Raw genomic sequence first — 27,532 nt, forward strand, 5'->3', positions numbered from 1 at the left:
AAATATAAAGAAAATGTTATAAACAAAGACTAACAAGTGATATTTATTTATTATACCAGATAAAGGATGCCCGTGCAAGGCATGGGCTATTTCCACGTATTGAGACCCAAATAAAAAAGATATGATTAAAATTAATATTAACATAATATGTCTCCTCATAATGTGTTACATTTAGATTGCGAAACATGATCCTGGGAGCTTGCTAGAAAAAGGCTCTGTTATTTGTTTTCTTTTTTGGTTTTTCCGCTAAGCTCAAGATTGTGGACCAATACCATAGACTTCTTCCTCAAAGGTCCAATACCTGAGAAGTAGAAAGAGTCGATCTGTGATATAACAATAAATAATTAATGCAAATGTTAAGCAACTCTTTTGTGTACCTCCTTGTATTCAGAATGAATTGGTTGAGGTTGTTTCTCTCTATATTTATAGTGGATTGCTCATCTCCTTTGTGGATGTAGGTCGGTTGACCGAACCACGTTAAATCTTTGTGTGTATTTTTCGTTTATCTTCTTACTCGTGGTCTTTCGAGAATTGCTTTGCTAGCTTCCGCATTACACTTAATTATTTCAGTCCTGACCAACAACTAAGGAAAGGGATGACAGACTGCTTTGGCAATATTAGTTTTGAACCCCTTCAGCTCTCAATAACTATTTAATTCGAGTGGTAATTAATGCATCATTCTCAGTTTCATAGGAGGTTCATCATTCTTTGTCACAAAGGTCATTAAATTTGCAGAGTTGCTCAGTTGAAAATAAGAGAAATGATCAAGTTATCATTGTCAAACTTTGAAGAACAAGAATCTGCATGCCAAGCTACCAACATAAGGTAATAGATTCCTAGAATGACAAGTCAATGTATCAATTAACTTAACTCATTATAGATTTCTTAAGTGTCATTTGATAACAATTCAAAGGTACTGAAATTTATGTTGAACAACTTGATAGACTCTCATCATTTACTTTCCTTTAATCAAAACCTATCAAGAAAATAAGTATAAAGTAAGTTCTCACTTGTTTTAATTGTGCAACATTCTTGATTTTCAACTTTTATCGGCTAATATAATTACTATGAAAGAGTGGAATAATATAATATTATTAATAGTAGCTCTATTCCTAGCAAGAAATTAAACATAAGATAAGGAAAACACACACACACAACTAAGGCTAGAAGATTAATAGCAAGGAAATTGTGAAATAAAAGAGACACGATTGTAAACATAAAAATTTGAGAGTTTTAAGTATATCAAATGGAAGCAACAATTCTATGAATCAAAATATCAGTCTTATTTTTGTTTCCCTCTTGAAAAGTTTGTTGGACAAGTTTTTATTTTAAATGGAAAGAGGAAAGTTGCAAAAGGGGAATGAACATTATATTTCAATCATTTTTTGTGTCAAGTATATTTTGAGGAAAATATGTAAAGTTGGGTGATATTGTAGTCCTAAAACAAACATATAAGTGATATTACTAGGTAATTTCTCAAACATGGGTGACTATCTAAGGAAAAAGTATTATAAATAAACCTTCATTAAAAAAAAGAGATTTGTAATCATTAAAAAAGATATGCTATATAATATAATAGATAAATGTAGTTTGATGGTGTAATACTCCCTCGGTCCCTAGCACACCTATTAAGAAAATAACAATTGACATAATGAGTTTACCATTATGCCCCTATTAATCATGAAGTGGATGAACTAAAAAACTTAAGATTTTCAAGAAGTTCTACCTTTTTCAAAGTAATTAATTGAGGGTATAATTGGTAAGAAAAATTGTTCTTTCTTGATTTGTTAAAATGGACAAGTAATTAAGGATACCTAAAGAAGGAAAAGTGGACAAGTAATTTGTCATGACCCAAAATGAGTCATGAGTGGCACCCACACTTGACCTCCTAGGTGGGCGAACCAATGAATTCAACCCCAACTTATATTTATCGTTCAACTTACAAAATACTAACCATAATGCGGAAGCTTAAATCTTATTAATGTAATAAACACAAATCCACTAACGTCTATTAAATATCATTTCCCCAAAATTTGAAAGTCATCACATCAAGGACATCTAAACCCCAAATACTAAGTCTAAGAATATCAAAGACACCAAAATAAATAAATAAAGTCATTTGTGTCTAAAAACTAAGGACATCATGTCATGACCGAGAGAATCCAACACGAGCTAGAATTAAATAGTTCACCCTGAAACTTGATGTGCCGGAAATTGTCTAGAGCTGAGGGCAATTCGAAGTCGATGGTGTCACAACCCGAGCCTACACCTTGGACGTGGATGACACTCAAGAACCATTGTTGGTCCCCAACTGAACCCTCATCCTGACTGACTACAAGCGGAAGACTAACTCAAGCATACAAAAACTTAAAACTGGATAAAAATTCATAGAATTTAGATACAAAGTTTTAACTCAAATGATTAATTCTGAATATAATAGAATATTCAACTAGCCAAAATAGACAACTCAAGTCTTTAAAACATTTAACAAAATAAACGAACAGACTTCTCAAACTCTATTGTCTATCTATGAAGCTTCTACTATTACGGAAGGATATCAGAACAAGACCCACGACATCTCAAAACTACTAACTGTAAGATAAAGGTAAAGTCCTCCGAAATGTAAGAAGGCTCACAAAAACTGACTGGAATATCACATGACCTCAACGAAACGCCTGTTGATGACCCTGAATGCTTGTATTTGCATCATAAAATGATGCAGGCCAAATGACTTAGTACGTGGAATGTATGAGCATGTAAGGGGAATTCTAAAGCATAAATATAGGCTTGAACTTGATAAAAAGGAAGCACGCTTACCTCTTTTGAACTCACTCAACTCAGGAATAAGATACTCAACTCAAGATACTTAACTCATGATACTCAAGGATAAAGCAACAATAAAAGATGCAATATATATGGAAAGCTTTTAAAACAGTAGATAGTAGCTCAATCTATTGAAGAATACAATAATAACTCAGTTCGTATATATAAAAATACAGTATAACTTTGTGGGAGTTTCTCTAACCGACAACCATCACTATGAGCTATGTGATGATACAACGTCTCATCCACGCTACCAGAACTGTCTTATACTTTGCCGGGGTATAGAACCTCTCAACTAAGTGGATCCGCTAGTTTATGCTAAAAAACATCAAGGAATCATCTAAAAAGTTTGACCCTTTCTACCCATGTTGGCTACATGGTTTATGAAGACTTGAGTTATCTGAACTTGTCCCCATATCAGTGTTCAATACTACTCCCAAAAATATATTCAGCTCATATGTTTAAAAACATAACTCTTCCTCTGGTTTGAGATAATTGTTCAAACTACCCTCTTAAAAGAGGTAACTACTCTTGAAATAACTTTTGAACTCACAACTCATTTAGAAATCTCAATTTCTCTTTTATCAATGTAAAAATTGATGCCTCTGAAAATACATAGTCCCCTTATACTCATACTTGAAAACTCTTTCTCAAAAACATTTCAAAATCATATTAGAATATGATTATTGATGACTCGGGAAGTCATACTGCATAAACATTGATGGTATATCTAATACCATACTTCTCATACATTGATGACATACTTGATTGTCATACTAATCATGTTTTAGAAACTTTTTTATCAAAATTCATCTTTACTTTCTCAAAACTTATGAGAACTCAACTGTTAGCTTTAAAAATCTTTTCAAATTTATAACTCGAATCATAGGATTCATGCGAAATTATGGACATGAATGACTCAACTCAAGAATGTTAATGATACCTCTCATCTCAAGACTGCTCGACTCATAGGGTTCATTCATAATTATGGGCATGATCTATTGAACTCAAGGACCTTCATGGGTAACATGTAATAGCCCTGTGGTTAGGAATATAAACCCAAAATGATTGAGAACTCAATCCCCAAGACTTAGAATTTGAAGATACTACTCCTCTCAAAGATATTCAATTGATGGAGTTCATGCGAAATTTATGGGCATGAACGACTCGACTCAAGGGTCTAAATAATAATATGAAACTCATGTATACGACTCTTCTCATTCTCATACTTACTTCCTCAAAACTCAGTTTAAAACTCAAGTGTTGGCTTTGAAAAACTTCTCAAGATTTATAACTCAAAATAGGGTTCATGCTGAATTATAGACATGAAAAAATCAAATCAAGGATCTCAACAAAAATATATAGAAACTAAATAATAAGGAATAAAATATTTCAAAAGAACCATGAACTCAAATCAACTTATCTCAAGAATACTCAAATCTAGGGGTAGAATCCTAGATTTCTCTTTTACTGATTAGAAAAAATATGTAGGGTGTGAGGACGAACTAGTCCAACACTATGATAGCCTTACATACCTGGAAGAACAAGGTTTTTGAAGAACTTGATTAGAAGCCTTGAAACCCTAGTTTGAAGGTAAACGATCAAGAAAACCTTTGTTGAGATTTTTGAATTAGTTTCTTTAAATCTCTATGACCAAGAATTATGATTTTCATTAGTGATTCATAATTGTATGGAAGAATTTGAGTTGAAAATAATGAAATTCTTGGAGAAAAACTTACCTTGAAGAAGAATCTTAAATGAAGTCTTCTACTTTTATTTTTCCTTAGGGTTTTGTCTTAGGATTTGAGAGAAAAGACAATGATGGATTAAAAGATAAAAATTTGATTGTTTTGAGCCTTTTATTAGTCAAGAAATTCGTTTAGGATTTTCTTGGAGGTAAAAAAAGAAAAAGTAACCCTTTTTAATGTTTCTCCGTCGGCTAATTCGTAACAGCATTGTATAGGCTACTAAAATAGTCATAACCTTTTACTTAAAAATTGAATTGATGCAAAATTAGTGGCGTTGGAAAGTAGATTCAAATACCTTTAATTTGATAGGTTATGACCCACGTAACTCTTTATATTCTAAGAGATATGATTGTTTGAAGTTGACCCAAGTAGAATCTTACATCAAAACTTAATCGATAAGGAAACTTCAAGAACACTTATCAAGAACTCATCAAGAAATTAAATTGCTTAATATTTATGGATATATTTGCAAAAGAAACTCATGATTGGCGTGTGGGTGAACAAACTTAACACTATGGAAGCTTACATACCTCAAAGAACTAGGTTCTTGGCGAAATCTTGAATTTCTTGAATGAACGCTTGAAAATTTGAACTTTTTCTCCTCTTGAATCCTCTCTTTAAAATCCTAAATTCTTTTGGGGATGAATGAAACTAATTCTAATCAGTTTAGACTCCTAAAACCTTACTAAAAATGCTTAAATCCGATTGGGTAAGGAAACGACTAAAATACCCCCTCATATTTTTGGGTAACTTTCCTTGATTGGACAACCATATTTAAATGGAAATATCTCCCTCATATGAGCTCGAAAATCAGCAAACTCAGTGGCATTGGAAAGAGGATTCCAAGAACTTTCATTTGATATCTTATGGGCCACCTAACTTTTCCTAAACTGAAAGTTATAGTCGTTTGAAGTTGGCCCAAAACTTAAAAGAACTAAGGAATGACTTGAATGAATTCTCTTTAATTCTTTTTGGAACTGAAGGTGCTATATCTAGTGACCTGACCTTAATAGTTAAGAAATTTTAAATTCCTTGATAAAATCCTACTCACAACGAAGGATGGTTCTAGTCTTAATTCAAAAAATTTCTGGGGTGTTACAATATCTACCCATTGATATCATTCTTCCTCAAATGACGTCTGAACTAGGTATGGAACGGGGTTACTCTTATCATCTCTACCATACCAGCTAGAATTTTTGCCCGCATTACTGTTTGGAACCTACTAAGGGCTCCCATTTAGCTATTTCTCATAGTAGAACCTCATTCTCTTCTTCCTCCTCATTTATAACCTTAGACAAAATTATCACACCATCATTATCACGATAGGATCATTAACCTTCTATTTCTAACATTACTCTGTTATTAAAATGACCTTTGAAAAAATATCTCCCATACTCTTTTGAGCTCATCACTATTTTATTCTCGACACTAGACTTGATTTCAAATCTTATCATCTCCCCCTTAGGTCTAAAGCTGACACTTGAAAGCTATGGACCTTTTCTACATTGACAACTCAATTATGCTATCTTGGAACACCTCTTAATGTTCTTGTTACTCTTGTGACTTAGCCACATTTTACTGCCCTTATCTAAACGTTAGGATCTCTCACAAGTGCTACTCATATTCATTGCATCAAACATTTCAATTTTTCTCTTACTCTTACGTCAAGTTTACCAGATCAAATATCAAGACTAACATCATCATCCTCTTGTTGCCATTCTTTTGATCATGAAGCTCATCTCAAATTCAAGCTTATTGTTTATTACTAACCACAAATATCAATATGATTGCTCGCTTACTATACGAAGTTACAACTACTAGATACAAATTCAGAAACACTCATCCACTAGGACCTTATAACAAGTAGTCAATCCTTACCTCCCTACAAATTTTTATCACACTTCACTTCACAACTAAAGTACTATTCACTCATTCACTATACATCATTGCCTAATTAGTTCTATAACACTTTGAATATTATGGTCTTTCTCACAATCATATGCCTAGCTTAGATCTATCACCTCATAAATACTCATGCTCTTCTATTCAACACTTACACTTGATCATTACCTACACAATGACACTTCATCACAAACTCTTTTCTAGCTACAACACACTCTATATCATATGATGGAATCTTCACAACTCATCACTTCTTAGTCTACCCATAAGGGAAAACTCTTCATTAGTAACTTACTAGGTGCATAACTATAGTAATATAGCTTGTCAAAACACCATCTCCCTTTCTTAGATCACTAAACCTCTGCATACTTTTCTCTAACTCTAGGATCTTTCTCTACTATTGCTCATGATCTAATAACTCATGTTATCTTTTTAGGTGGAGATATTACCTAAGCTCTAAACATACCATCCTCTTAAAGGTCTCAGTTGAATAAGGTTTAGGGAAGAGTGTACAACTTGATTTTAGCTCGAACGCACGATTCTCATGAATAGGGGTGCATTCTTCTCGAACTCAACACTTAACTCACTCACAGGCTTCTCTTAAGCACCTCTGCAGTCTGATGGCCTCCTCAAGACTCTTTCTAAGAAAAACTCATCAATAAGGATTTTTCAACTTTATATTTCAACCACCTTTAGTATGGGGGTAGTCAAATGTATCTGAGAAACACACGATTATGAATAATTTTTTATGACATAGCTCTATTGCACGATTAAGAGTATTAAAGAAGTGATATAGTTCCTAAATGTTGCAGCCTCCTAATTATAGATGTGACACGCTTCACACCGATATCTAGGACTCTACAGATACGGCTTCATAGACACCTTAGGACTCTTGAACTCTATGCTCTAATACCAAGTTTGTCACGACCCGAGCAAACATCCAGGACGTTGCCGACACTTGAGAACCATTATTGGTCCCCAAGCGAACCCTCATCTTGGCTGATTACAAGCGGAAGACTAACTCAAACATCCAAAAGCTTAAAACTGGAAAAAATTCATAGAATTTAGATACAAAGCTTTAACTCAAATGATTAACTCTGAATGTAATAGAATATTCAACTAGCCAAAATAGGCAACTCAAGTCTTTAAAACATGTAACAAGATAAATGAATAGACTTCTCAAACTCTACTATCTATCTATGAAGCCTTTAATATTACAGAAGGATATCCGGACAAGACCCCCGACATCTCAAAACTACTAACTATAAGATAAAGGTGAAGTCCTCTGGAATATAAGAAGGTTCACCAAAGTTGCTTGGAATATCACATGACCTCAACAAAATGCCTATTGATGATCCTGAATACTTGTATCTGCATCATGAAACGATGCAGGCCAAATGGCTCAGTACGTGAAATGTACGAGCATGTAAGGGGAATTCTAAAGCATAAACATAGGCTTGAACTTGATAAAAAGGAAACATGCTTACCTCTTCTGAACTCACTCAAATCAGGAATAAGATACTTAACTCAAAGGTATGATACTCAACTCAAGATGCTCAACTCATGATACTCAAGGATAAAACAACAGTAAAAGATGCAATATATATGGAAAGCTTTTAAAACAGGACATAACAACTCAATGTATTGAAGAATACAATAATAACTCAGTTTGTATATGTAAAAATACAATATAATTCTATGGGAGTTTCTCTAACCGCTATGTCATGATACATCGTCTCGCCCATGCTTCCAGAGCTGTCCTATACTTTGTCGGGGTATAGAACCTCTCAACTAAGTGAATCCACTAGTCTATGCAAAAAGGCATTAATGAATCATCTAAAAAGTATGACCCTTTCTACCTACGTTGGCTACATGGTTTATGGAGACTTGAGTTATCTAAACTCGTCCCCATATTGGTGCTCAATACTACTCCCAAAAATATACTCAGCTCATATGTTTAAAAATATGACTCTTCATCTTGTTTGAGATAATTGATCAAACTACCCTATTAAAAGAGGTAACTACTCTTGAAATAACTTTTGAACTCATAACTCATTTATAAATTTCAGTTTCTCTTTCATCAATGTATAAATTGATGCCTCTGAAAATACATAGTCCCCTTATACTCATACTTGAACTTTTTCTCAAAAACATTTCAAAATCATATTATAATATGATCATTGATGACTCGGGAAGTCATACTGCATAAACATCGATGGTATATCTAATACCATACTGCTCATACATTGATGACATACTCAATTTTTCTCAAAATTCATCTTTACTTTCTCAAAACTCAGTTTAAGAGCTCAACTGTTGGCTTTAAAAATCTTTTCAAAATTTATAAGTCAAATCATAGGATTCATGCGGAATTATGAACATAAACGACTCAACTCAAGAATGTTAATGATGCCTCTCATCTCAAGACTGCTCGACTCATAGGGTTCATGCGAAATTATAGGCATGAACTACTCAACTCAAGAACCTTCATGGGTAACATGTAGTAGCCCCGTGATTAGGAATATAATCCCAAAATGATTGAGAACTCAATACCCAAGACTCAGAACTTGAAGATACTACTCCTCCCAAAAATACTTAACTGATGGAGTTCATGCGGAATTAATGGGCATAAACGACTCGACTCAAGGGTCTAAAAATAATATGAAACTCATGTATACGACTCTTCTCATTCTCATACTTACTTCCTCGAAACTCAGTTTAAAATTCAAGTGTTGGCTCTGAAAAACTTCTCAAGATTTATAACTCAAAATAGAATTCATGTTGAATTATAAAAATGAAAAAATCAACTCAAGGATCTCAATAAAAATATATAGAAACTCAATAATTAGGAATATAATTTTTTTAAAAGAACCATAAACTCAAGAACTCAAATCAACTTATCTCAAGAATACTCAAATCTATGCGTAGAATCCTAGATTTCTCTTTTACTGATTTGAAAAAAAATGTAGGGCGTGAGGACGAACTAGTCCAACACTATGATAGCCTTACATACCAGGAAGAACAAGGTTCTTGAAGAATCTTGAAGAAGAACTTGATTAGAAGCCTTGAAACCCTAGTTTGAAGGTAAATGATCAAGAAAACCTTTGTTGAGATTTTTGAATTAGTTTTTTGAAATCTCTATGACCAAGAATTATGATTTTCATTAGTGATTCATAATTGTATGGAAGAATTTGAGTTGAAAATAATGAAATTCTTGGAGAAAAACTTACCTTGAAGAAGAATCTTGAATGAAGTCTTCTACTTTTATTTTTCCTTAGGGTTTTGTCTTAGGATTTGAGAGAGAAGAGAATGATGGATTAAAAGATGAAAATCTGATTGTTTTTAGCCTTTTATTAGTCAAGAAATTCATTTAGGGTTATCTTCAAGGTAAAAAAAAACCTTTTTAATTTTTTCCCGTCAGCTAATTCGTAACAACACTGTATAGATTACTAAAATAGTAATAACTTTTTACTCAGAAATTGAATTGATGCAAAATTAGTGGCGTTGGAAAGTAGATTCAAATACTTTTAATTTGATAGGTTATGACCCACATAACTCTTTATATTCTAAGAGATACGGTCGTTTGAAGTTGACCGAAGTAGAATCTTACATCAAAACTTAATCGATAAGGAAACTTCAAGAACACTTATCAAGAACTCATCAAGAAATTAAATTGCTCAATATTTATGGATATATTTGCAAAAGAAACTCATGATTGGCGTGTGGGTGAACAAACTTAACACTATGAAAGCTTACATACCTCAAAGAACTAGGTTCTTGGCGAAATCTTGCATTTCTTGAACGAACGGTTGAAACTTTGAACTTTTTCTCCTCTTGAATCTTCTCTCTGAAACCCTAAACGCTTTTGGGGATAAATGAAACTAATTCTAATCAGTTTAGACTTCTACAACCTTACTAAAAACGCTTAAAACCGATTGGATTTGGAAAAGACCAAAATACCCCTCATATTTTTGGGTAACTTTCCTTACTTGGACAACCCGACTTCAAATGGGTATATCTCCTTCATACGAGCTCGAAAATTAGCAAACTCAGTGGCGCTGGAAAGAGAATTCCAAGACCTTGCATTTGATATTTTATGGGACACTAACTCATCATGTACTAAAAGCTATGGTCGTTTGAAGTTGACCCAAAACTTAAAAGAACTAGGGAATGACTTGAATGAATTCTTTTTAATTCTTTTTGGAACTCAATGTTCTATATCTAGTGACCTGACCTTAATAGTTAAGAAATTTTAAATTCTTTTGTAAAATCCTACTCACAATGAAGGATGGTTCGAGTCTTATTTCAAAAAGTTTCTGGGGTGTTACAGATGGCACACTCTTTGCACTCCACAAAAGAAAAATAAAGAAAAACACAAGTAGGGCTCAGTATAGGGCAATATGTACTGAGTAGATATCACCGACCAACTCAAAATAGAGACTAATATGTAATGAGTAATAGTATATCACGACCCAAAAATGGGCGTGATGGCACTCGTCTTATCCCATCAAGACAAGTCAGCCTAAAACTCAACCGCTACAATAAAATGCGAAAATTTTATAATTAACTCAAAAATACCCCCAAAATCTGGTTGTCACGCGTACAAACCTCTAAAGTATTACAATTGACTCAAAAGAAAAACACCAGTCTTAAATGACCTTGTTTCTAGAATAGAACAAGATCATAAATAGGAGTAAGAAGGTACACTGAGATGATAAACATCTACCTCACAAATCTCGAAGAAGCCTTGAAAAAGAAGAGAATGACAAGTACAACAAAATTCAGGCTCGTCACCTACAAAAATTGTAGAAGCAAGGGGTGAGTACCAAACCACACGATACTCAGCAAGTAAACCTTTAAACACAAGCTAAGGGGATAGAATACGGGTACTCCTTACACACCAACCGAACCTCCACAACTACAACCTGTATAAGACCAGCCCAACCTAACAGTTCACAATTCACATAGCACACCACTCGACACCAACACTCTAACAATTACATATTCTTAAGAACAAATTCAATATTCATCAATCAAAGTTCCACAGAAAGACACTCACAAGATTAGCAAAACACAATATCAGGTTCACTAATGATAAATATGTGCAATGCAATGGAATGCAATGTCAAGTATAGTGATGCATGTCTGACCTAATGATACACACCCGTTGTCTCTCAGTCCGGGACCCATGGGGGACATATATGTCTATGCATCTGTCGCATCGCACGACATGTCCCTCGATAATAGCATTCATCACGGCGCGCGATACGTCCCTCGATATATAGTATCCATCGCAGTGCGCGATACGTCCCTCGATATATAGTATCCATCGCGGCGCGCGATACGTCCCTCGATATATAGTATCCATCGCGGCGCGCGATATGTCCCTTGAAATGGTACATCCTCTTTAATTTCTTATTCTTTGTCAATTCACATAACACTTGTCACAACCATGTCTCAGAATAATGCAAATGACATGTTCACACAAATAATGATGAGATGACCATTTTCATAACATGGCACAATTCACAACAACACAATCATGATACAACATCAACAATGATTCAACAAGCCTTTCAAGCCATTTTCAACACATCACACACAAACACTTAATCACATTGCCTTTTATTACCTCTTTTTCATTATTAGAATTAATTAATGTGGATAAGTCAACCCATCACCAAGTCTTATTACCAAACACATATTACAAGGAAATACATGAACTCCATACACTTAACAAGGGTTTAGAAATCCACTTGCCTCAAATAGTCGAACAATCACTCCGGGACTTGAGTTTTCCCCTTTCATTGGGCTCCAAATCAGTACAATCTATCGAAACAAATTACCAATAAGATTTTGAAATTAACAACACCAATATTACTATGTGTTTAGCCTTGAACCAACAATTCACCCAAATTTATAATCAAGTTCGTAAATCTTAATGCCAATCAACATTTCAACTATGATATTTTTCAAGCTTCAAGTCTAGGGTTAAGTCCCAATTTTCCCAATATCATAATTCGAATGGTATTTACATAATACCATACTTCTAATATTTAACTACTTCAACATATTAAAACGTGAGTCATAATATGATAACTAAAGAAAATCTCAAACAACGGAGCCACATTAAAATGTCGGTGGTGTCAATTTATGTTTAACAATATACAAAACTTATGCCTTCTTTGAAATAGTAATCATTAGCACCTCATTAATTAACAATCGAGGACAACACTTTTCTCTTCCCCCGCTGTAACATGTTGCCCAACATCCAATTCCTTACCTCTCTAACCTACTTCACATGAATACCCCACTAAAACTTGTACGCCAAATTCCCAAGCCCACGTACATCAACATTAATTTAAAGAACAATACATTCTAAAAACCAATATAATACTCCTTCCCTTCCAAGTGACAACACATTCATTAATTCATGATTATACAATTCATTATGGGATTAAAGAGTTTAAATTTGAGGTTCTTACCTGAATATGGTTACTCTCGTGGGACGCCGCAACTCGAGGTAAGTTCTCACCCAAACCCTTTCTTTTTTCTATTTTTTTCCCTCTGCGCGAACTGCTGTTGTTCAGCAATATTTGCCCATTTACTCCTCCTTTAATTTTTTTATTTATTTATTTTCCTTTTTTTATTAGTAGCAACAAAATAATCTTTTATTAAATCTGAAAATCATATCACTCATTCTTATAACTCATAAATTATTTATAAAAGCTACTAAAAAGGGTTAATATAAAAATAATGATTAAAATTCATAAACGACTAATAGGGTCGTTACATTATCCACCACTAAAAATCATGTTCGTCCTCAAACATAAAGACGGAGAAGGAAGAATAATCGACGTTACCAAAAGCCTGAGAAATGATCTTTTAGACTCGGTGCTCATCTCTCCAAGTGAGCTCCTCCTTAAGACCATCCAATCAAGATCAACTACTAATTACTGAACTTTGGAATCAAATTTGACAAATTTACAAATCACGAGTGATTACGAACCCACAGACTAATCTATGAACCAAATCTAAACTGAAACCCTCTGGACCATAACACAAACATCATGACGAATCTTTTCTCACATAACCAAGAAAACCTTCTGAATCAATACTGACTACAACCAGAAGTGAGCCTGAATCAACCAGTAGACACTCATAATGCACAAACCATCACATATTTTATCACGATTCCCTTTTCACAACACAATCTTTTCATAAGCTTAAGTTTTAAAAATCTGATCTTTAGACATCGGGTACCCACATGGGAGAATCAAACATATCTAATCCAAAAAAGAACAAGATCAAGTAAGCACCCAACAAGTGGTAGACTCTAGGATGCATAACCTTTAACAACACTGTCAGATAACTGTAATTATTCACGAAAGATCTTCTATAAGTTCTCATAAGCAAGGTCGTGCATATAGAAACAATGGTATACTTCTACTTTTCCAAACAACACCAACTATGCCACAACTGAAGTGAACAAGTCTAACCAAGGATGCCACACTACCAAGAGTACAATCACATGATTAGTACACCCGATCCACCACTAGGAATTCACCCATAGATATGAAAACACGTATGGGTATAGGTAGCAAATCACACTCCAAACCATATCCAAAACGAAGTAGATGGTCATATAAGAATATACAGAATCAAAGTCGAATAACACTAGATATTTCTTCTATAGTGCTCATATAAAACATTTTCATCCATTTAACTCCATCTCCTTGAATTTTAGCCATTCACAATCAATTAGTCTAGTCTTCATTACAATCATAAACATTACTCGATTCATTGAATCCCATATGATCTTCACAATACTCCATTAAAGTCAACACTCTTAATACTAACAATTCATCATAACCACACTGATCATTTACCTTACTCTCAAATCGTTACTAGTATCAAAGTCTTTTAACAAACACATTATCACCTCCAAAATTTTCAAACTATGGCACTCTCTCTTTCCAAATAAGCATTTTATGATAAATACGAGTCCCACACAAGGCTGATAGATTAATTTCAAATTTGATAGTATCTTTCCAGCGAGACAAAACTATTAAATCACACCCAAATTCAACTCCACATAATCTTTCACATACCAAGTTTCAATTACCATTCAACCTATAATATACCTCATGTTAAAACTTAGAGAAACTCTTGGTCACTCTAATAATACGGTATACTATAAGCTCATAACCTCTACTCACTATCAAATGCGTATGTAGCACATCATAACTGTTTGTATCGTCCCATCAACAAAGTAGTTTCAATCCCCTCGAATCCTCATTAATCATATAAAACTGTAGGTCCACACCGTTGATCATCAATAAGTTACTTATCATAATTTGAACAATCTAGCTTGACATAACCACATAGAATCTTCCACACATCATTGCTTGTCACCCAAACAAAAACTCAATCTTTAGAAAAGTCGATGATAAATTCCTAGTAAGTCTGTACCAAACTAGTTCACATCTCACAGTCATATCTAAACTCATAGGCAAAAATCAATACATCCTTCAACTACAAACCAATGGCTTATACGAGAGGTTTTATTCCTTCATTTTTCTTAAATCTTTCCCATGACATAAAATTCTAAATATATTGAACTTTTCAATACACCAGACTCTTGTTCCTTTTGTTGTCTCGCTCGCCAATCTTATTCTTTGGCCAAAAACCCTTGACATTTTTACCTTATCCTCTAAATAAAAATGTTAAATGAAACCCTTCCTTAAGTCCATTGAAAACCCAAAATAACACACTTTATGACTCAAATCATGTACAAGTCCTTTCAAATGTTCAATATTCAAAGCGATCGATCATTTCTTACCTTATCTATCCATACCTTGACAAAACATACTATCACAAACATAAACTCACCATGAAAAACTTGAACTTTTGAATCCAACTATGTAACACAATCCCATTATCTATCAACATTAGCTCATACCTTGAAGATCTTTATGAATTCGCGTATCTTAGCCTATAATTGATCGCCTCTCCATTGATCTTACCGTAACCTTCGTTAAAATTCAATTGTACCAATTACCAAACTCAAAACAATAAAGCACTTATCATCACACTCGAGTCAATCGTCTACAGACTTCTTTCTCAAATCTTATCCAACAACTTTTAACTGATATGAATGACACGTAACACTATTATCATAACCATAGTAAAACAGATGGAATTACATGTCTTTATACCTCAATTCTCAATCCCTTTGAAGATACCTCTTTAGCCCTTGCAATAAGAGAAAATATTCTTGCTCTCACCTCTTTTCGAAGGCTACACTACATCCCACTATTTTTTCATTATGACTCTAGTTCATTTCAATTCTATTCGAGTGGTGTCTCAGCACCTCCTATAACTTTCCATGCAACCACGTTACTCATCAAATAGTAGCAAATCATAACATTAGGTACTCGCAAGTCGTCATTACCATGAAAAATCAAATCCATTTAACCAACAATATTTATCATATAGTTGCATCTTTGTATAATCCATCATGAACTCTTATTATCGTTATACTAAGTAGCCATTGCCATCATCTAGAAGTCAACCTTGTCATCGACATGACAACTTAATCCAGTTATACCAACCAAAATCAAAGGACTAACCCAATTTTATACACACTTTCTTACTAAAATTCTCGATTACATTCACACAAGTATACTCGTTGAGTCTTCCTTTACCTATAAGCTTGTCATCCTAATGTAGATCCACTTCCAAGGAGCTTACGGTGAAATCAACACTCATCTAAAATCCTCAAGATTCACTTCACAACCTAAACACTTCAATATCATACCAAAGATCCACCACTAAAAGCTTCCTTATAAATAATGCTTAACCCATCCATCCACAGTAAGAACCTAATTGGTTTCTCAAATGTAAATGCAACACCAAATCTCATTATACGAGCATATGATACAACTGATAACTCTTTAAGTAGTTTGTATTCGCACTTGACAATCGACGTATCTGTTTCCATGTACCACTAGTACCACATCATGAAAGTCCATTAGATCCACCACTAGAACACATCATACCTACTGAGAAGATCATATCCATATAGGTCACACATTTCAACTCATCGAATAGCTTTAAAATATTACCAAATCAGTTTCGTATCTAGCCCAAGTTATATGTATTCTTTTATATGCCAGGTCAATATCAAAAGTAACACACTTCATAACTCTAACCAAGTAAGTATCGATACTATTATAGTAGTCGTATCATGACTTTCTTTGATATACACACAATCTATAAAGTCGTAGTAGAAATTCTAACCTTAATTGGTGCATCATCATTTTCATCATTTTCTAAGCAGCCCGTTCATGTTATGATAACTTTACTAATTGTAGTTTCCAAAGTTACAATATTCATTATCTAGCCATCCTTTTAATCATTCCACTTTCAATTGTTAAACTACTCTAAATATCATATAACCACATAAGTACTATTCACTTTACTAGGGTAACTAACCTTACACAGCCCCTTCAAATTGTTAAACATTCTAAATCTAACCACACATCCTTTCCATAAGTATATTACTTCCACCTTAATACCATATCTAACATTCAAACCATACACGACATTAACTACTCACATGAGGAACTACACACGAGTCATCATATAAGTGAGAGTGAATGGAATAAAGCGATAAGTTTTTAAAACCGGATCAAGTACGCACGATAGAGATTTAAGAAGCGAAGATTTTTCCTAAAAGTCACTATAGACTCTCGAAGATAAGTACAGACATCTCTGTACCGATCCTCGAGACTCTACTTAGACTCAGCTTGTACACACGTGAGACCTATGAACCTGGGGCTCTGATACCATTTTGTTACAACCCAAAAATGGGCGTGATGACATTCGTCTTATCCCATCAAGACAAGTCAGCCTAAAACTCAACCATTACAATAAAATGCGGAAATTTTATAATCAACTCAAAAATACCCCCAAAATCTGGTTGTCACGTTTACAAGCCTCTAAAGTATTACAATGATTCAAAAGAAAAACACCGGTCTCAAATGACCTTGTTTCTAGAATAGAACAAGATCATAAATAGGAGTAAGAAGGTCCGCTGAGGTGATAAACATCTACCTCACAAATCTCCAAGAAGCCTCAGAAAAGAAGAGAATGACAAGTACCACAAAATCCAGGCTCGTAACCTACAAAACATGTAGAAGCAAGGGGTGAGTACCAAACCACACGGTACTCAGCAAGTAAACCTCTAAACACAAGCTAATGAGATAGAATACGGGTACTCCTTACACACCAACCGAACCTCCACCACTACAACCTGTATAAGACCAGCCCAACCTAACAGTTCACAATTCACATAACACACAACTCGACAACAACACTCTAACAATTACATATTCTCAAGAACAAGCTCAACATTCATCAATCAAAGTTCCACAGAAAGGCACTCACAAGATCAGCAAAACACAATATCAGGTTCACTAATGATAAATATGTGTAATGCAATGAAATGCAATGTCAAGTATAGTGATGCATGTCTGACCTAATGATACACATCCGCTGTCTCTCAGTCCGGGACCCATGGGGGACATATATGTCCATGCATCTGTCACGGCGCACGACACATCCCTCGATAATAGTATCCATCACGGCGCGCGATACGTCCCTTGATATATAGTATCCATCGCGGCGCGCGATACGTCCCTCGAAATGGTACATCTTGTTTAATTTCTTATTCTTTGTCAATTCACATAACACTTGTCACAACCATGTCTCAGAATAATGCAAATGACATGTTCACACAAATAATGAGGAGATGACCATTTTCATAACATTGCACAATTCACAACAACACAGTCATGATACAACATCAACAATGATTCAACAAGCCTTTCAAGCCATTCTCAACACATCACACACAAACACTTAATCATATTGCCTTTTACTACCCCTTTTTCATCATTAGAATTAATTAATGTGGACAAGTCAACCCATCACCAAGTCTCATTACCCAAACACATATTACAAGAAAATACACGAATTTCATACACTTAATAAGGGTTTAGAAATCCACCTGCCTCAAATAGTCGAACAATCACTCCGGGACTTTTGTCTTCCCCTTTCATTGGGCTCCAAATCAATACAATCTATCCAAACAAATTACGAATAAGATTTTGAAATTAACAACACCAACATTACTATGTGTTTAGCCTTGAACCAACAATTCACCCAAATTTATAATCAAGTTCGTAAATCTTGATGCCAATCAACATTTCAACTATCATATTTTCCAAGTTTCAAGTCTAGGGTTAAGTCCCAATTTTTCCAATATCATAATTCGAATGATATTTACATAATACCATACTTCTAATAATTAACTACTTCAATATATTAAAACTTGAGTCATAATATGATAACTAAGGAAAATCTCAAACAACGGAGCCACTTTAAAATGTCGGTGGTGTCAATTTATGTTTAACAATATACAAAACTTATGCCTTCTTTGATATAGTAATCATTAGCACCTCATTAATTAACAATTGAGGACAATACTTTCTCTTCCCCCACTGTAACATGTTTCCCAACATCCAATTCCTTACCTGACCTACCTCACATGAATACCCCACTAAAAATTCTAATTTGTCTTCTAAAATAGTAACTGTTTTCCCTTTAATAAAAAAATCACATTAATTCTATTTAATTAGTTTATAATTTAAAAATAAAAAATTAGAGATTAATTGTGGCGCTGACACGTAAGCTCTATCACCTCTCCTATTATATATATAGATTATATATTAAAAGTAATAAACCCCTAACTTATTTTAATAAATATTAACCAATTAATATAGGATATTAAATAAATTATGGACTTAGTCCATTAACCATCAACTAATAAAAATTAACTATTTAATAGATATCCACCAACTAAGTAATCCTAGTTAAATAACTCGTTCAAAATTACCATTTAAATCTAAGAAAAATTGAAACAGTTCTAATACTCAAAATAAACTAACAGGTTGTTACATACTTAGGGACAGAGAGTGTATCGGTTCACGTTCATTAGGTTTGCTCAAATAATCATCAATGCAGTTTTAGATGACTTTCATGTGCCATTAAATATATTTTTTAATGGTTTCATGGTTTTTGTATTGTTTCATAAAAATGTAAAAATATTATATAGATAAAAATAAAACAAAAATTCACACTTAATTTTTCCTGAAAATTTGGCTAAATATCTAACTTAAAAAAAATAGCATTTTATTTTCTAAGAACTTAATATTTTTGACTTACTAGAGGCTTGCTCAAACAAATCATAAATTGTATTTTTACTGTTTTTAGTTGTAAATTTAGGTATTATTTTATCTGAATATTGTGATGGCTGTTAATTTATTTTTTCAGCAAACTAATTGACTGCCTAAAAACACTATCTAAAATTGCATGGGTACGTAAACTGACCTTTTATTATATCCATATGAAAAAATTACATAAATATATCATAATCTCTAAAATTTTCTATCATTTAAAAAAATTATTAAAATCCCCTCTCGGATATATCCCTATTCCCCTCCTGTATACATTCATCCCCTTTCGGATACATCCATGTCGTCTCTCGGATATGTTCCTCTCATTAAGCAATGTATCGGACAACCAAAAAATATATCCGAGAGTAGAGAAAAATTCTGAATTTTAATAATTGGGAAAACTTTCGAAATAGGATGTAATTAACCTTCAAATATATGAAATTTCTGTACTTCAAAAACTTGAAAAAATGGAATGGGCCTATTCACCTCAGATAAAGTTTTATTCACAGACCAAAGGTCCAAGGGTACTTTTAATTTATGGGCCAGCAATTCTAAAGTTTTCGAAACCGCATTTGTGAATGCGATGACTAAATTGGGCCGAGTTGGGTAAACATGGAAATATTCGTAAAGACTGTGGAGCATTTAATTGATCGAAGTTTGCATGGCTACTGAATGACAATAAAATTGGACCAAGTTCCTTAATGTTTCTATTACCTGATTAGGAGGTAAATTATGTATGTATAAAATTAATACGGTGTTTAATTTGATCATATAACTAATATATGTATACATTATGATGGAAAATTATGCAGTACATAAAGTGAAATAAATAATTAATACATGAAAAAATAAACTTTGCATACAATAAGACAAGTAACTTTCTATAATATATTAAATTGTGTTGATTGTATAAAAATTATTAATATTGTCAGTGAATATAAGATAAATTCCAGATATTATTAGAAATGTATTTTTATGTATGTCACTCTATGTCTATGGGATGAATTTTTGTATCTCGTATCATGTATGTATTAATTTTTCTTAAGATATGGAATGTATTTTTATTATTTGTACCCATATATACCCCTTATATTTCTATAAATTTCGCCTATTGGTTTTTTTAAACATGAGTGTGATGTAGTTTGTTGTTTGTATCCTTATTTGACTATATTCTTATGAGTGAATCCTTGTTTGACTATATTTTTGTGATTATGTACCTATGTATACACCCCTGTATTTTTGTTCTTGTATACTCCATCCCTATTTCTTTGAATGTTGGCTCCAATGTATCCATTGTGTTGAAATAATGGTTGAAAAATAAATAACAGTTTCGTTTTTACTGATTCATTGAGTTAGTTAGAGTTACTGTTACATTGAGTCAGTTAGAAAAGTTGTTACTGTGATGAGGCTGAGTTAGTTAGAAGATTCTAGAAGCTGCTAGATGGTTGTATAAGCCTATATATATATAGTGCACGTGATGAAGAAAAGTAATAAGATCATTCATTTTTTCTCTTCTTCTCAAAGTTCTTCAATTCAATTACTTTTCTCAGCATGTTTTCATACATTGCGTGTACAAAAATACATGTTGTATTCATCGCAAATGAATACAATTGACATAGACTGTATTCATTGCGCAAAAAGAGGAAGTTGCTTGGATGGTAAGCACTCGTCACTTCCAAGTTCCAACCCGAACCCGAAGGTTGTAAGTTTGAGTTACCAAAAGAGAAAAAAGGAAATATAGAGCGACAACTGATAATAGTAGAGAGTTTTATTGTCAAGAATATGATACAATTGGTGTATGGGAGCCACTTATTAACAGAGAAAGAAAACTTTTAGGGAAAGAATTTGAAAGCTACCATAGAACTTGTTTCCTTCTACAAAAACTTTCCTTTGCTCTAATCTATACTTTCTCTAAGTGGATTAGCCTAGAGTCAACAGGGAGTGCAATAGTTTACATGATGAGGGAAACTATGTTCACTCTGCAGCTGTGTTTTCTTCTTATATAAACGAGAAATCTCCCAGCGAGCACACGGCTCAAATGGACACGTCCCTCTACCCTTCTCCTCTTCAATATCGGGCACTGGTCTGTGGTCGGTTTTGAGCTCGTGGCTACTTTTCAGCTAATACTAAGAGAGGGAATGCCTCCCACTTCTACATGAGGTAGACTTTGTTTCCCCTGCATTAGAAGATGATGGGCTTTCTGATGTATCTGAGCTGCTATTCTCACTTTGTCTATCTTTATTTGACCATAGTTTTGAGAGCATCTTTTTGGACATGATTGAACTCCTCACTTTGCTATCGTCAACCGTTGCAGCATTTGTTTTTGTGTCATTCAAGTTACGACAATTGTTATCTCCTCTGTCTCTCAATCTTAGAGTAGCAAGCTCACCTTTCAGAGCTTTAAGTTCCTTGGCTGTGAGCATAGCATCCGAATTGTCCTCAATGTTGGATGTAGCAGATGTGGAGCACCTCTGAGATCCCACCGGGAGCAAAGACTTGACCGATCTAGTCAGGTCAGGAGTGCTGCCACCACCGGATGATGCTGTGGCTCTGAGTTGCTCAAAGAACAGAACTTGTACAACTACTCGTAAAGGAAGGCGCTCATTCTGCACAGCATGCATGCAGGCCTCAGCTGATAGCTTCCTGCAGTCCATTAGCCTACAAATTCTTTTTCTCTCGCTTTTGGTTATCCCAGGATGTTCCTGTCAAAACAAAATAATGATCATTCATGATCCTTGACGAGAAATTCTTCACATAATATTGGCATTTTCCCTCTTGAGAGTGAGGCTCTCGAGCTTACATGAACACAAACTGCAACTCAAACAAGAGAAGTACAAAATGATACCTTAAGATACATGTCAATAGCACGGTAAATTCCATCATGGGAAGGTCTAGAGAAGCTAGAGACCAATTCTGCAAGATTGATAAACTTCGATAGTGGTAGATTTGGATCTCTAGCAACTTCAGCAAGGTATCTATCGATTACCCTAGCCACCTTTACTTCGGAAGCATCTGATGCAAATGCGGGGCATATATCGTGGAATCTATTATCTGCAGAACTATCAATCTGACCACTCTTTTGATGCAACATGAAATTCTCTACGAGGTCGTGTACTATGTCAATATCGAATATAATAGTCTCACTATCTGGAGCTCGAATTAGTAAGTCACCTACTGTTGCATCTTCCATATGCAGGCCAATCCTTCTCTTCAGTTCACTTCTCGTCGTTTGTCCACATTCGAATGCAATAGATGTTTGCAGCAATTTCATCAAGAAACTGCAGGAAACACTGTTCTTCTCTTTGGGCAACAACCAAGTAATCGTATCAACCATGTACCGATACTTTTCAGGATCACTTCCTTGTATACTGCCCTTGCTGAATCCCGGGAGCCTCCGGTTGGCATATGCTTTCAATGCTTCACCTATTGCTTCTGAAGAAATCCTTCCTTTTGTTTTTATTGTTACTATGACCCTTTTATACAAATCAATATGAAGCTCACAAAGGTCCTCAACCCACCAGTCTATTGGAACAAGTTGTTGCCAGCTCACCGCGTTACAGTGCAGATCACTTCCGTTTTCGGATGGAAGCTTTTTATGGTTATAAGTGTAAGACCAGTCCACCTTTGAGGTGTCTACAGAAGCTTTAGAAGCAACAGATTCCAGGCAATGACTAACGATTTTTAATTCCTCGGACCAGGGAAGAAAAGCTTTTGTGGTCTGAAGAACAATGATGGAGTCTTTCCAGCTCCGGAAGATGCTAGACGTAAGAAAAACTTCAATCTTGTAGATAAGATTTCCCTTCTCAACTGACTCATACATTTCCAAGTACTCTGCTGCACAACGAGCTGCAACGACATTATATGCATTCAAAGTTACTGTCATATTATAACAGAACTTTGCGCATACTTCAAAAGCAGCAGGTCCACCAGGTATATCATGGATGTTGATTTCATCACTATTTTCCTCGTTTGTACAAGCAATCAGTTTCTGCAAGCGATAACTCTTCAACAGAAGTGGGAACTGAAGAAAATGTACTTCTATTAGTATATTTGCTATTTCTCATTCAGAAAACAACTGACAAATATGGAATGAGAAAGGTTACTTACCTTGTGGAGGTAAAATTTCACATCTCCAACATTGATAACCATGTCAGTAGCCAATTCAGCTGCTACATACCTGAATATAAAGTTCATAGATCATATGCCTAATCAAAACTTTAAAATTAATCTCAAATTACCACATCACTTCTTCATATGTGAAACGTAGATGAATAACTACAAGCAAATATTTGAAACAACAAATGCTATATAAGTTGATATGCGTAGACTGAAAACTGGAGGTTTACTAACTAACAAAGGAGCTATTCTAAATATATGAATGTTAAGTCTTCTTTTCATGAAGGGCATTGTAACCGCCACATGATCTGAGTGCTTGTAGCATACTTTTCCTATTCCTTCATTCTAGATTTCACACAGAGAGGGGCTCTCTGTCATGTAACGATGGTGTATGTTTCCCTTCCTGAATCATAATTATCATTTCCAGTTTGAGAAAATGACCCTTAAGTAATAAGTTCCTCGGTATGTAAAGCTACTAACATATCTACAGCCTAAAAATGTATCGGAGCAGTCCCTGAGCAGCACACCATCACTGTGATTTTCATTAGTTGTACATTCGGGGAGGAGTGGAAGAAGAGATAACACTATTAGAACGCTTCCCTGGTATCACTAACACTTTTTTCCAAAGTATTGGATCCTAGTTCAGAGAAGGCAAAGAAACCTATATACTACTTTACCTTTAAGGTACTACTACACTTTCTCTGATCCAGGTTTCAACTGGATCAACACGGTATTAATTCAAAAGAACACAACCAGAAATATACTGTTTTCTTTTACTTACTGAAAATGTGAAATAAATGAGCTCAGACACGTTAAACAAGTCAAACATATACACATCATTGCAATGAGTTAGAACACATCAAGAGTTTAGAGTAGCGTAAATTAGACTATAAATCAAAGGCAGCAAAAGGGCTTCTATCTATCTTGATCCAGATATGCCTGTTGTGATATTTGATAAGAGGTGGGGAACCAAGAACAAGGCAATGGCCCAGGTTAGTTCTCGTGTGATAAGGGAAGTGGTCGAATTATTACTTTTGATTGTTAGATCGAAAATATTCAATAGGAGTTACCGGAACGGCCAATAAATGTGAAAACATTAACTTAAAGGTCCAGTCTAGTTTGAAAGACAACATTTTTCAAGAATATATTTTTGTTGACAAAATCGTCTTCTGATGTTTGATGATCTAAATTTTTCAAGAAAAACATTTGATAATCTACTAAGTGTGTAAGCCATTTATGAAACTTTTTCTATTGCTACTCCAGATCACAGTGCTTCTACCAACCAACATGCTAACATTATTTTCAATTTTTCGCTACTCATATTCATCTTCAAATGCCACCTGCAAAACCAACCAAGCTCCTATGTTGTTCGGACTCCACAAAATGTCAACAGGTGTGTGTCGGATTCTGCAAAAGTATTATATTTTTGAAGAATCCGACACGGGTGCAACATCGAAAGTGAAGAGTCCCCGCAACTCAGCCAAACTTAGAATTTCAATTTTTTACCCAACCAAACAGTTGAAGATTGATTTAAGCAACTATAACCGCAAAAACATATTTCATCAAAATTTTACAGCATGATGTGCTTTCTGTGTTTGTAATATGAGAGGAAAAACTAACTTAAATGAAGACAGCAAAAGTTTCAACAACCATAGCACTATAGTAATATAAAAAGTACCCTGTCGATCAGTGCATAAAACTTAAAATCATCTAGAAATAAGAAATAACAACAACAACAAATCCAATGTAGTCTCGAAAGACCCTCGGCTCGAGTAACACATATTAAAGCAGAAACAAGAAATATATGCAGAACAAACAAAACTCAACAGCATTCACCAAAATTTAAGTTCATTATTCACCTGATACTATCTCCTTCAGTCTGAAACTGATCAGGCTTAGATCCAAGCTTCATATACTTCATCTTCCGGCGCGAATTCTCCTCACCTCTGATCTAAAATTCAGAGCTTTTTTAGGCCTTCAACAAGAAAAAAAAAATTGATTTCTTTGATGATTCTGTATCTGTTAAATGCTAGTTATAGTTTCTTGAAAATCAGAGGCAATCCCACTTGCACTCCACTGACACCACCGCCCTTTAACTAATTCTTTATATATAAACTTCACCAAATTGTTTTTTTTTTTTTTTTTTGAGAAAACAAGTAGAAAAAAACCTGTCACAGCAAAGACACATATCAGAATGGTATGAATTGAAGAGCACCACTCAAATTTTTAGACAAAAAGCATCAACTGATTCTGGAAAAATGCACAAATATGAACAAACAACCACTATCACCCAAAAAAAAAAGTGTTTCATATAGGCAAATGTAAAATTTCTAAGACATAGAATCTTGATTAACATAACAGGACATTGGAGGATGAGAGTTTATATACTACTTATACATTTCAACTGAATCTAGTATTTTCCACGCGGAACATAAATATATATAAACTAATAACAAGGCAAAAAGGAAAACACTAAACCCCCTTTTTCATTACAAATTTTAAAGTTGAAACTTGAAAATTTGACTTTTTGAAATTTGAAATTGTGTTTGGACATGCATTTTACTTAAAAAAAAAATTGGAGTTCTACGAGTGAAAGTCCCAAAAACCCAACTCAGACTAATTTTTTGGAAATTTGAAAATATTTAAAAATCAACAACAAAAATATACTTGGTGTATCTCATAGGTGAAGTCTGACACCACAGAATATACACAAACGTTACCTACCTTACCTATAGTCATTTCCAATATACATATCCAAAGATTATGTGTTAAAAATCAAATCAACTTTTATAACAAAGCAACTATTTAAAGATAAATTTTCAAAATCTATAACGATAGACCATCACAAGGACTCAAACAACATTTGCAGAAAAGTTATCCAAAATCAGAAAATTCAAACAAAAACTGATTGAACATGCATTATGAGAAAAAAGAAATTCATTAATCTTCAGAAAAAGAAAAAAAACTCACTCAAGAAGGTTCCAAATTAGCTTTGATGCGGCGCAATGAAATTAGTTGAGGTATAACAGTGCAAATACAGTGTGAAAAGCATTATAAATGACGTGAAGATGTAAAACTTTGAGAGAAAAATACAACACAAAAAAATCGATCCATAAAAAAGATAAGTTGTTTTTTCTGATTTTTGTCTGCCACAGTAGCAACACAGTGTTCTCGCAAAAATCCAATTTGAGAATGTTTCTCAACTCTTATCTATTATTATTAGCTTTAGAATCAGCACCACTGCCCCCACCACTAAACTTTCGTCCGTCATTTCATTTTATATGAGTTAAGTCACAGTTTTTTTTTTTAAAAAAAAGGGTTTGAAATTTGTGAAATTAATTTGTATAACTTTAAATTATTTTATTAAAATAAAATAAATATTTTAAAATTAAATTGTTACTTAATATATAAATTTATCTTTTTTTACACCAATTAAAAATGAAAATAAATTATATTAAGTAGGACAAAACGAGTACTTTTTTTTTCTCCATCTTCAATATTTGTATTATTATTTTAATTATATTGAAATTTACATTGCGTAAGACTCTATTCAAGAAAAAAATCATCAATTATCAAAAAAATTTTAATATTCACATTACACCTCAAATTTGAAATCTTTGATTAAGAAAAGAATAGTCCTTT

At 33.9% G+C, this 27,532-nt stretch overlaps 2 protein-coding genes across 6 annotated transcripts in view; one reads left to right on the forward strand and one right to left on the reverse strand.

Annotated features, from left to right (window-relative positions):
• Window positions 1-27,532, forward strand: part of LOC125859849 (uncharacterized) — a 662,179-nt gene that overhangs the window by 52,424 nt on the left and 582,223 nt on the right. The gene's annotated exons all lie outside the window — the stretch shown is intronic.
• LOC125859841 (BTB/POZ domain-containing protein NPY4-like) lies at window positions 21,502-27,065 on the reverse strand. Of its 5 annotated transcripts, none has more exons than XM_049539676.1 (5): window positions 26,987-27,065; window positions 25,750-25,865; window positions 23,882-23,951; window positions 22,620-23,795; window positions 21,502-22,476 (listed from the first exon to the last, which is right to left on the reverse strand). In XM_049539676.1, the coding sequence occupies exons 2-5, from the start codon at window positions 25,809-25,811 to the stop codon at window positions 21,901-21,903; spliced, it is 1,884 nt and encodes a 627-aa protein (XP_049395633.1). In that variant the 5' UTR covers window positions 25,812-25,865; window positions 26,987-27,065; the 3' UTR covers window positions 21,502-21,900. The 5 variants fall into 5 exon arrangements, with proteins under 5 accessions (XP_049395633.1, XP_049395631.1, XP_049395632.1 ...); XM_049539674.1 differs by lacking the exon at window positions 26,987-27,065 and adding an exon at window positions 26,861-26,951 and having other exon boundaries at window positions 25,750-26,058; XM_049539675.1 differs by lacking the exon at window positions 26,987-27,065 and adding an exon at window positions 26,861-26,925.

The sequence above is a fragment of the Solanum stenotomum genome, chromosome 3 (assembly GCF_019186545.1).
Source record: "Solanum stenotomum isolate F172 chromosome 3, ASM1918654v1, whole genome shotgun sequence".
NCBI lineage: Eukaryota > Viridiplantae > Streptophyta > Magnoliopsida > Solanales > Solanaceae > Solanum > Solanum stenotomum.